The sequence below is a fragment of the Hyla sarda genome, chromosome 2, assembly GCF_029499605.1.
Source record: "Hyla sarda isolate aHylSar1 chromosome 2, aHylSar1.hap1, whole genome shotgun sequence".
NCBI lineage: Eukaryota > Metazoa > Chordata > Amphibia > Anura > Hylidae > Hyla > Hyla sarda.
In genome coordinates, this window is record NC_079190.1 from 399,016,646 (window position 1) to 399,029,258 (window position 12,613).

General features: G+C 40.6%; 1 protein-coding gene across 10 annotated transcripts in view; it reads right to left on the reverse strand.

Annotated features, from left to right (window-relative positions):
- The window catches only part of CDKL5 (cyclin dependent kinase like 5), a 358,007-nt gene that overhangs the window by 32,721 nt on the left and 312,673 nt on the right, over positions 1–12,613 (reverse strand). For all 10 annotated transcript variants that reach the window (XM_056558772.1, XM_056558769.1, XM_056558775.1 and 7 more), the window contains exon 11: positions 5,119–5,199. In XM_056558772.1, coding sequence (XP_056414747.1) covers positions 5,119–5,199 — 81 coding nt within the window. The remainder of the gene's footprint in view (positions 1–5,118; positions 5,200–12,613) is intronic.

Sequence of the window (12,613 nt, forward strand, 5' to 3'; positions counted from 1 at the left end):
ATAATAATATATATATATATAAAAGCTGGATAACATCTTTAACAGTTTTCCAGCTTAAAAAGATTATCCAGGAATAGAAAAACAGAGTTGATTTCTTCTAAAAACAGCACCACACCAGTCCTCAGGTTCGGTGTGGTATGACAACTTGGCTCTATTCACTTCGACTGAACTGTGCTGCAGAACCACACACAGCATGAGGACAGGCATGGTGCAGTATTTGGAAGAAATCAGCTCTGTTTTTGTAATCCTGGATGGATACCATCTCCAATGACCATTAAGTGGACTTCTTCTCTTTTGTAAAAGTTTTGCTCTGTCATATTGGATTTTTGTAAAAAGCAAAATAAAGTGGGATCAAAAGGACATATTACCTGATACTTGGGCAGGTTAAATACCAGTTCCCAGAAGAATACAAGCAATCCAAAATGTTTTATACAAAGGGTCCCACAGGCTGCTGCTTATTAATTGTGTAGAACACAGTTTGACCTTGCGGTGCTTCTTTCAAATGTAGAGAGAAATGTTCAGGCTGCAGAAAAATCCCCCCTGTACAACGACTGGAGTTCCAGTACTTTGCTTAAAGGGGTATTCCAGGAAAAAACTTTTTTTTATATATCAACTGGCTCCAGAAAGTTAAACAGATCTGTAAATTACTTCTATTAAAAAATCTTAATCCTTTCAGTACTTACAAGCTTCTGAAGTTAAGGATGTTCTTTTCTGTCTAAGCGCTCTCTGATGACACCTGTCTCGAGGAACCGCCCAGTTTAGAAGAGGTTTGCTATGGGGATTTGCTTCTAAACTGGGCGGTTCCCGAGACACGTGTCATCAGAGAGCACTTGGACAGAAAAGAACAACCTTAACTTCAGAAGCTCGTAAGTACTGAAAGGATTAAGATTTTTTTAATAGAAGTAATTTACAGATCTGTTTAACTTTCTGGAGCCAGTTGATATATAAGAAAAAGCTTTTTCCTGGATAACCCCTTTAATCTTATATATAGTGTGGCCAATGTGCTGCTTGTCAGCATGCTGTACATTTAAAGGGGGTTTTCCATCATTAAAGTGGTACTCCGGTGGAAAATGGACACGCCCCTCGTGATGTCACACCCCCTCAATGCAAGTCTATGGGAGGGGGCGTGACGTACGTCACGCCCCCTCCCATAGACTTGCATTGAGGGGGCGTGGTGTGACGTCACGACCCCCGCAGCCCGTACCCAGCATCCGAAACTAAATGTTCCAGACCCTGGGGCAGTGGAGTACTCCTTTAAAGATAAAAAAAAATAAAAATAAGACAACCCTCTTATCTACAAACACTTCAGGAGAGCACCACAAAAAAGGAAAAGGGTGACGGGAAAAAAAATTTTTTTTCATATCAACTGGCTAAATAAGTTAAACAGATTTGTATATTACTTCTATTTAAAAATCTTAATCCTTCCAGTACTTATCAGCTACTGTATGCTCCAATGGAAGTTGTATGGTTCTTTTCTGTCTGACCACAGTGCTCTCTGCTGACATCTCTGTCTGTGTCAGGAACTGTTCAAAGCAGGAGAGGCTTGCTATGGGGATTTGCTCCTGCTCTGGACAGTTCCTGACACAAACAGAGATGTCAGCAGAGAGCACTGTGGTCAGACTGAAAAGAACAACTCAACTTCCTCTGTTGTATACAGCAGCTGATAAGTACTGGAAGGATTAAGATTTTTTTAATAGAAACAATTTAAAAATCTGTAACTTTCTGGAGCCAGTTGATATGATTTTTTTTTCCCACCCTTTAAGACTTATTCCCTGTCCACAGGATAGGGGATAAGTGTATGATCATGGAAGGTCCAACTGACCCATCGTGACCTAATGAATGAGACTCCTAAAACTCCCACCAAAATGGACTGGAGGTTGAGTATGTGTAATGCTGTTCAGTTCATTATCTATGGGACTTTGGAGTCTGGCGTTTAACTTGCCATTGTATTAGTAAATATGGCCTTTATCTGATATGTACTGTATTTTTCTTCACCATAACCTGAAGTCTGTGGTATGAAATGCCAACTGACGAACAACCAGATGTTATAGCAAAGTAGTTTTATTCTGATTGGACAATTTGAATAATTATGATATGTCCTCCTTAAAGGGTACCTCTCATCAAAAAAACTTTTGATATATTATAGATTAATGTATGCAGAATAACTTTACAATTGCATGTTATTAAAAAATATGCTTCTTTCTATTTAATTTTCCACTTTGAAGAAATGACCACTAGGGGTCTCCCTACCAGTCCTGGCAGCAAGCATTTCAGACTCATGCTGGAGTCCTAAATACTACGAGCTGCCAGTCTGCTTTGTTCACAGAGGAGAACACTCAGAGCTGCCAGCCTGCTTTGTTCCCAGCCTATTTGGCTGTGAACAAAGCAGGCTGGCAGCTCTGAGTGTTTAGGACTCCAGCATGAGTCAGAAATGCTTGCTGACAGGACTGATCGGGAAAAATACAATAGAAAGAAGCATATTTTTCATTAACATGCTATTGGAAAGTTATTCAACATTCATTACTCTAAAATATATCAAAAGTTTATTTTATGAGAGGTACCTGTTAAGTTCAATTAAAAACAAAACTCAGTTGCATGAAATGTGAGGTTACCTGCTGCGCATACTCATTATCTACATCTCCGTCTGCTCAAAAATTCCTGAAATCTTTTCATTTATTAATGAAACATTATGTGTCACATTCAGTTTTACATAGCAGAAAATTTGTAAAAAGCTAAAAAAAAAAATGAAAGGAGTATTCCAGGAAAAAACTTTTTTATATATATCAACTGGCTCCAGAAAGTTAAACAGATGTAAATTACTTCTATTAAAAAAATCTTAATCCTTTCAGTACTTATGAGCTTCTGAAGTTAAGGTTGTTCTTTTCTGTCTAAGTGCTCTCTGATGACACCTGTCTCGGGAAACGCCCAGTTTAGAAGAGATTTGCTATGGGGAGTTGCTTCTAAACTGGGCGGTTTCCTAGACATGTGTCATCAGAGAGCACTTAGACAGAAAAGAACAACCTTAATTCAGAAGCTCATAAGTACTGAAAGGATTAAGATTTTTTAATAGAAGTAATTTACAAATCTGTTTAACTTTCTGGAGTCAGTTTATATATATATAAAAAAGTTTTTTCCTGGATAACCCCTATAATTACTGAGGTCGTTTCCAACCTTAAAGGGGTACTCCGGTGAAATATATATATATATATATTTTAATCAATTGGTGCCAGATAGTTAAACAGATGTGTAAATTACTTCTATTAAAAAATCTCAATCCTTCCAGTACTTATTAGCTGCTGAATACTACAGAGGAAATTATTTTCTTTTTGGAACACAGAGCTTTCTGCTGACACCTCTGTCCATTTTAAGAACTGTCCAGAGTAGGAGAAAATCCCCATAGCAAACATTTGCTGCTCTGGACAGTTCCTAAAATGGACAGAGATGTCAGCAGAGAGCACTGGGCTCATGATGTTAGCAGAGAGCACTGTGTTCCAAAAAGAAAATAATTTCCTCTGTAGTATTCAGCAGCTAATAGGTACTGGAAGGATTAAGATTTTTTAATAGAAGTCATTTACAAATCTGTTTAACTTTCTGGCACCAGTTGATTAAAAAAAAAAAAAAGTTTTCCACCGGAGTACCCTTTTAAATTTTTGAGCGAATGGAGAAAATATCTAATATGTGTCTCTCTCAGTGTAATTATCTATCTATTATGTATCTGATATCTATGTTTTCATTTAGTTTAGCTATCTACATATGTATCTATTTAAAGGGGTACTCCGCCCCTAGACCCTATCCAAAGGCGACACCCGCGATCTCGGCTGCAGCACCCCAGGCATCCGGTGAACAGAGTCACGCCCGTTCGTGATGTCACGGACATGCCCCCTCAATGCAAGTCTATGGGAGGGGGCGTGACGTCATGAGCCTCCGGCACTGCACCCGATGCTAAACGAACACCGGGTACAGCAGGGAGATCGCGGGGGTCCCTTGGATAGGGGATAAGATGTCTAGGGGCCTCTTTAAAGGCGTTGTCTGGTGATTTATTGAAATTTTTAAAAAAAGAATATATTTAATAGTGGTCAAGCTGGGTTAAAAAAGTAAAAAAGCAGTACTCACTTGCCAAAATCCCCTGTCACCACCATTCTGATGAAACACAGTCCCAGCTTCTGGCTCAGCCAATCACTGCCTGAGGTGGGTCACCATTGTGGCCATTGACTGGCTTTATGGCTATTTTCTTGTGTGAGTCCTCACCAGAAAGTGGATAGAGGCCGGGACAGGGCACTGTTGATGGTGGCAGGGGATAACAGAAGGTGGGTTCTACATTGTTATTTTTATGCCCAGCTTGGCTCTTAAAGGGGTACTCCACTGCCCCAGCGTCCAGAACGTTTAGTTAAGAACGCTATGTGCGGGGGTCATGACGTCACGACCACACCCCTTGTGATGTCACACCCCCTCAATGCAAGTCTATGGGAGGGGGCGTGACGTACGTCACGCCCCCTCCCATAGACTTGCATTGAGGGGGCGTGGTGTGACGTCATAACCCCCGCAGCCCGTACCCAGCGTTCGGAACTAAATGTTCCGCACCCTGGGGCAGTGGAGTACCCCTTTAAAGATAAAAAAAAAATAATAATAATCAGACAATCCTCTTATCTACAAACACTTAAGGAGAGCAGCACAAAAAAGGAAAAGGGTGACGGGTGCAAGATGATGAAATCCAGGCCACGGACTTTCCACATAGATAATAGGGAAAGATTCAGCAGCACTTCTAATGGAGTGTCAAAAAAACTTCAAAATGGTTGTGTGAGGCAACCGAAGCGTCGCTGCTGTAAACTTACGTGCCAAATAAAATCCACCATTTTTCCCTCTCCATTAGAAGTGCTGGTATTATCCATCTATTACATGAGAGTTTGTACCTAGTTCAACTTAGAAATATAGTAGACAAGTAAAGTAGCGGCGACACCTCTAATAAACATTACATAGCATCTATTCTGCATCCAGCATTTACAGTTTACTTTACAAGTTTTGTTTCAAACTTCATTTTTTTTATTTTTATGCTAAAATGTTCATTTCTTTCTATATCTACATGCCACAGTTTTCACACTGTGGAGTATATATTTTTACCTTCATGAGGTCAAGTAAAACACTACTTATGATTCCCAAGTATCGTCTTTCTAGAGACTGAGGATGATTGACAGCTGGAAACTGGAGGAAATTAGAAGCGAATAAGAAGCATTAAAACATGTTCACAAAATAACATTACATAATAGAATCTATTTAACTAAAGCAATCTGCATAAGGTTGTCATTTAAAGGGGTACTCCTGCGGAAAACCTTTTTTTTTTTTTTTTTTTTTTTTTAAATCAACTGGTGCCAGAAAGTTAAACAGATTTGTAAATTACTTCTATTAAAAAATCTTAATCCTTCCAGTACTTATTAGCTGCTGAATACTACAGAGGACATTTATTTTCTTTTTGGAACACAGAGCTCTATGCTGACATCATGAGCACAGTCCTCTTTGCTGACACCTCTGTCCATTTTAAGAACTGTCCAGAGTAGAAGAAAATCCCCATAGAAAACATATGCAGTTCTGGACAGTTCCTAAAATGAACAGAGATGTCAGCAGAGAGCACCGTGGTCATGATGTCAGCAGAGAGCTCTGTGTTCCAAAAAGAAAAGTATTTCCTCTGTAGTATTCAGCAGCTAATAAGTACTGGAAGGATAAAGATTAGTCATTTACTAATCTGTTTAACTTTCAGGCAACAGTTGATTTAAAAAAAAAAATAAAGTTTTCCACCGGAGTACCCCTTTAAGGCTGTACACCAGAGTAATAAAAAATAAAAAAACAGCACTGAAAACATAGGAGTATATTTTTAGCTATGGACATCATCTTTTATCAGTTTACACATTATCTACATATGAAATCCAGCAACTATGTGAATTCCTTGCTAGATCTACGTTTACATAGGCCAAGATTTACTACAGCAAGAGTAATCTTGCTAGCAGAACCTTGCATCAAAAAACTGTTTTTGGCTAGGAGGTTTTTGCATTGCGTTTTTTCTTGCATTTTTACCTTTATGTGGAATTTGCCTTTTTTTTGCCACTTTGGCATTCTTTAAAAAAAATTTGTTGGGTACCATAAAAAAAAAAAATTTAAATAAAAAAAAAAGGATGCAGTAGGGATGCAAAAAAAATTATTTAATGACATTTTTATTTTTTATAATGAAATTTTTATTAATTTTTAATAAAGTGTGTGTGTGTATGTTTCACTTTTTTCCCCTCTATTTTTTACATTTTTTCAGTAGTACTACTACTACCAGCATATAACAGACTGTTCCATGATGGGAGTAGTAGTACCTGTACTAATAGACATATCGCCCTGGGTGTCACTCCTGACAAAGAGTGGTGATTGGCCAGATGGTGGCAGCCAATCCCCGCTCTCAGCGGGAAATATGAATGAGTGATGTTCTATTCATATCACTGGTCGGCCGGAGTATAGAGCAGAGATGCGAGCGCTGTATAGAGCCGCTCCGCATCTCTGCAATAGATAGGACAATCGCATCGGGTGTCAGGAGTGACACCCACTGTGATCTGTCCTTAACTTAAGGTACTAGTACTCCCAACATGGAGCACACTCTGCTCCATGCTGGGAGCTGTAGTATCTGCATTAATAGACAGATGGCAGCGAGTTTAACTTCTGACACCTGTTGCGATCTGTCTATTAATGCAGGTACTACAGCTCCCAGCATGGAGCAGAATGTGCTCCATGTTGGGATCAGTAGTACCTGCAGTTAAGGAAAGATCACAGCGGATGTCACTCCTAACACCCGCTGTGATCCTCATGTATAATGTATAGATACGGCCGGCAGCTCTTCTATGGTCCCCTGCACTGACGTATATATATATACATATTCATATTTCCCACAGAGAGCTGTGATTGGCTGGAACCATCTGGCCAATCACAGCTCTCTGCGGGAAATATGAATAGGTGCATATATACAGCAGTGCAGGGGACCATAGAAGAGCCGCCGCCCGCATCTATAAATTATACAGAAGGATCGCAACCGACCCAGGGCGATCTGTCCATTAGTACAGGTACTACTCCCATCATGGGAGTAGTAGTACTACCTAAAAAATTTTAAAAAATAAGAAAAAAAGTGAAAAACACATACACACTACATTTTTATTATTGTCAGCTACATTTTTAGTGCCCTGTCTGCACACATGAATTGATCTCTGTTTAAAAATTAATAAAAATGAAGTTCTAAAAAAGATACATTTTGTTAAATAAAAATGTTTCCATCGCTACTGTATCTTTTTTAGAATTTTTTTTTAATGGTACCCTACGAAATTTTATTTAAAAAAAAAAAGGTATCGCCATCACTTTTTTCGATCAAGTAAAAAAAAGAATAAAAACCGCCGGCAAAAAACGCCAAAGTTGAAACCCACATGGTGTTTTTCTTGGCGTTTTTTCACTTCTTTAGACTTCTATGGAAGGAAAACGCCAAGATTTTCCCGATATAAACGCCAAATCAGGATTTGGAGGGCGTTTTTGACATTGCTTTTAGGGGGCTTTGGAACGTGCTAGTGATTACTACAATAAATTTACAACCAGAACAGCCATCAGAAGCTTTTTTTCTGTGACATTGTGCAGCCTCCTAGTTATTGGTTGAGCTGTTTTTATTTCTAGACATTTTACATCATAATAACAGCTCTACATCTCAATAGGGCAGCCTCAGGAGGACAGTGCTAAATACTGTGGGGGCTACACACACTTACACACACATATATATATATATATATATATATATATATATATATATATATAAAACAAAGGAATACCAGGCAACGCCCGAAAAAATGGAACTCCAGGGCTTATGATTATTCGTTTTGATCGTTATTTTATAAGATACCGAGCATTTTTATTTCTGAAGATCAAGGCTGAATAATGTTTAATGCTGTGTGAGTTAATGTTCTTTGATGATGAGATTTTGGGTACAATTCAAAGGATTCCAGATTCTATAAAAATGTGACTGCAACATACAGGTTACCAAGCACCCAAATGTACAAGAAAAATCCCCATTAGCAACACGTTAGCTAAAAGCTAGAATAACACCTGTAGGCTTCAATTCAATTATCTTAAACACTAATTAACAAGGTAAGTGCCCTCTTTGGCTTTAAAGATGGTACAGGACTTGGGGGGGGGGGGGTTGCTTTAAAGGAATTGGAAGGTGTTTTCAGATTTGCAGTATAGTTGAAAACATATTTTGATTTCGATACAGTAGCCCGAATTTATTAAAACTGTCTAATTTAGATGGCCAGTCTTCAAATGTGCTTTAAAAAGTGTATCGGTTTTATTGATAATTCTGGCATATCTGAAGACTGTCTAATCAAAATTTTGATCAATTATTAGTTGGCTTATTTCAAACCAGAATCAAGTGCCATAATTTTGGTGCATTTCGATGGCGCATGTAGACTATGTCCATTTGGCTGAAGCCATCCTGTTATTACCAAGACCACACCCCTTTATCTAACCAAGTCATGTAAGACAGTTTTTTTTTTATGGCGCAGCAATTGTCTCGTTTATTGTAGCCTGCATCCCCCCTATGCTGATGCTGGAGATTGGGCAGGGCTTGGAATTGGCGCTTTAAGAGCTGTGAAAAAGGTAGCATTTTATTTACAAGGGGAGGGACTGCCTTGGCTCCCTGGTATGCTTAGTCTTGCGCCTCACTGCTGAGTCTCTGGCAGGCTGTCAGCATTGTATCTAGAGCTAGAAGGACTGTGTCTGTGAAGAGGAGGAGAAGACTGCCGGAAGGGAAAGAAAGGAAGACCCAAGATGCTGAGTCAACAGACAACAGTGAGCAACATAAAATACTTACATGCAAAAATGCAGGTTAATTTAAAAAAGCATTTAAAAAATGATCCACTTATCCACAGAATAGGGTACGTGTGTCTGATTGCAGGGGGTCAGACCAGTGGGACTCCTAGGACCTCCAGAACGGCACCCAAATCTTCCTGTGTTTGGAGTGCAGAGTAGACAAACATGGACTCCTTCATGAATTCTCTATGGGAGCGCCAGAGATAGCCAAGTACTATGCTTGTGAGGTGGCCCAGTACAGGAGTTGCACCCCTGAACCCTTGCTGTCCTGTCAAGCGAACTCTATTGCAGTGTCTTCTGAGTCCCTCTTTAATCTATGTAATGTAAATGGTTAATTATACCTTGTGTTATCTATTATAATGTATATATAAGGTTATGTGCCTTTAAATGTTGTTGCCAAGTCTTGTAACCAAGGAAGGTACCAGTGATCAGATGAATTGTGGGTGACCTATAAGACCCCTCCAGAGTCTCCCCCATTTAAACCCTGAGAGGAGCTAGCTAGTTAGTCTTACCTGAGCTACAGTAAAGTCAAGACCTGGGGAGAGTATCTGGTGTCCTGAGGAGACCCAAGGCCAACCACGCAGCCAGGCTTCCACTAATCCAGTGCCCCACAGGTGAACGTCAAAACCTGGTAAGCTACATACGGGGTCAAGTCAGTCCTAGTCAAGTCAGTCTAGATCAGTTTGTACCAAGTCAGCGTGGTCCTGCAGCAAATTGTCCAAATCCACTATAAGTCCCAGCAAGCCCTAGAGTCTCTGAAGTCACTGATCACCTCCTTGGGCCTAACTGAGCTGTCAAGACTATTACACCTGTCTACCTCAGTAAAGCTGCTGTTGTTCCGTAACTTGGCATCAGAGTCATTATTTGCCCCGTGCCTAGCCCAGGATCCAGCGGCATAACTTCGGGTGGTGCAGAGGTTAAACCACGACCTGGCATCACAAATACAAGGGGTTAATGTCATCTGCCCCTAAGGAAATAACATCTGCCCTCATCACACCCTCACCACACTTGTATATCTCCAAGACTGTCATACAGTATGCATGAAGGAGGCATGTCCACCCTGCACTCTGTGCCACTGCAAGAAGACATATTCCCCCCTATTCTCTGGACAGGGGATATCCCTTTATTGTTCATAAACATTCTAAGGATAAATTCTGACACCAGCTAGCATGTTTTTAAATTTGTGATATAATGATGGAAGAGCAAGAACTTAAATGGGCACTGTCAGATACAAAATAGTTTTATATGTTGGACATTTTGGCAATATATTAACCTCTCTAATTTACTTCATAAGAACATTTTAGTTCCTTTTTATAGAAATCATGGCTTATAAAATCATGGCTTTGTCCAAGCTGAAGCCCAGTAAGTGAGGGTGGGCTTGCATTCCTCTGTGCTTTCTCCTGTCTGATAGCACTCCTCTGTGCTCTCTCCTGCCTGATAGCACTCCTCTGTGTACATTCCTGTTAGATAGGACAGGAGAGAGCACAGAGGAGTCCTATCCAACAGGAGAGAGCACAGAGGAGTACTATCAGACAGGAGACAGCACAGAGAAGTCCTATCAGACAGGAGAGAGCACATAAGAGTGCTATCAGAAAGGAGAGAGCACAGAGGAGTACTATCAGACAGGAGAGAGCACAGAGGAGTGCTATCAGACAGGAGAGAGCACAGAAGAGTCCTATCAGACATGAGAGAGCACAGAGGAGTACTATCAGGCAGGAGAGAGCACAGAGGAGTGCTATCAGACAGGAGAGAGCACAGAGGAGTGCTAGCCCACCCTCACTTACTGGACTTTGTCCATGCCTGTGCTTCGGCTTGTACATACTATACAGGAAGGGGATCCAGGAACACTGGACACCCATGTTATGTGTAGTGCAGGGTCTAAAGATATTTGCATATACAGAGGTCATGAAGAACACTCCCCAGACACTGCACTAGTCGTGGCACAGTGTATCCATTTTTACTGGGGTGTTCCTCTAATTTTCTAGGGTTCCTAACTGAAAACAGGAAACATCACTTAGGAAGGACATGTGGCCTCTCCTGACCTGCCTGTTTTAATAAACACTTGCAAAATAACTCTGTTCCTCTGTTATTCTTACTAGAAATTAAAGGAGATCTTTGGCAAAAATTTACTTATCTCTTATCCACAAGATAGGGGATAGGCAGCTGATCACGGTAGGTCCAACCGCTGGGACCTCTCGCGATCTCCGGGATGGGAACCAGCGCTCAGTGAGGAATGCGTGCTGCAGCCGGCACACACTCCATTCATTTCTATGGAAGCACCTAAACAACCCAAGTACAGCACTCAGTCATCATGGAGCGTGTTCCATCTACCAGTAGACGACACACGCTGCTCATTTAGAGAGCCTGGGTCTCCTCCCGAGGAACGTGACCCCGTGATCAGCCACCTATCCTTCATCCTGTGGATAGAGAAAAAGTTAATTTTCGACTGAGTTCTTCTTTAATGAATAAATAGCCAACTGTGTGTTACCTGCTGGGGGTAGTGTTCTTACAATGTATGACACTATCCAATGAAAGCTGATGGTGCTAGATATTGTAGGGAAAGGTCCGTTAACTGGCAACATCCAGTAGGTTATTTGGTCATACAATTCTAGCCAGAATAACAGAGACACAACAAGAAAGAGCTAAGATGCCCCAGAATAGTTATTTCATAGGGAATACATGTATTTATTTACAATGTTAACATGAGATACAAATGAATTTCCTTAAAAGTTGTAGAATTGCAGTCTCAGTCCACAAATAATTTGAAATGCCACAGAATTTTAGGGTAAATCACAGAATGCTGTTAAAAAGAAGAGCCTGTCCCTGTTTAAGCTGCCCATGGTGGATCAGGTAGAAAGTAATTCATGATAGGTTCCCAGGGTCAAACAGTGACTTACAGGCCTAGTTCACATGGCAGAATTTCAGAAAAATTCCACTTGGAAATTCTGTTGTAGCAGAGTCCTATTATTTTCAGTGGGATTCTGCTGCACTGTGCACATGGTCAAATTTCTAATTCCGGCCTCTGCAGAATCTGCTCGGAAAGGCATTTACGGTAAGTCTATTGATATAGCACATTTCCATGCAGTCCTAGCGCCAGCATGTTCTGCCAGCACTTGCTGTCTATAGAATGTTTGCCGAAGATTTCTCAGTGTTAACATACTAATAGGGTAGCTACTTTTAATTGGTGGTGCTTGTTTACATAAGATCCATTAGTAAGGCAACAAACAGCAAGGATTTTAATACATAACTCTATGGTTATGTAAAGGAGAAGAGACAGAAAAAAATTCTACTGGTGCAAATGACAGTGGTTTTAAAATATGCTCTATCAGCCTGTATATTTATGTGGTGGCCCAGTACAGAAGTGACCCTTCTGTGCACTTTTTGGTCCTTTCAGGTGGACTCAGTCCCAGTCCCCTGGCCCCACACTCCTCAGGACTCTCATCCCACTATGGTTCATATAAAGGGTTAATGTGTTGTATTTAAATGAATATGTCTTTAAGTCCTGTTGTAAAGTCACCAGGGAAGGTGTCAGTGACCAGGTGACTTGTGGGTGACCTATGGGAGTCCTCCAAATTTCTCCCTTATATACCAGGGAGGAGCTAGGTAGTTGAGTTCTGTTCTGAGGTGCAGTACAGTCAAGACCTGAGAGTGTCTGGTGTCCTAAGGGAGACCAAGGACTAACCACGCAGCCACCGTGTACCCCTTCAGGTGAAAGTCAAAACCTGGTAAGCAGTCACAGGGG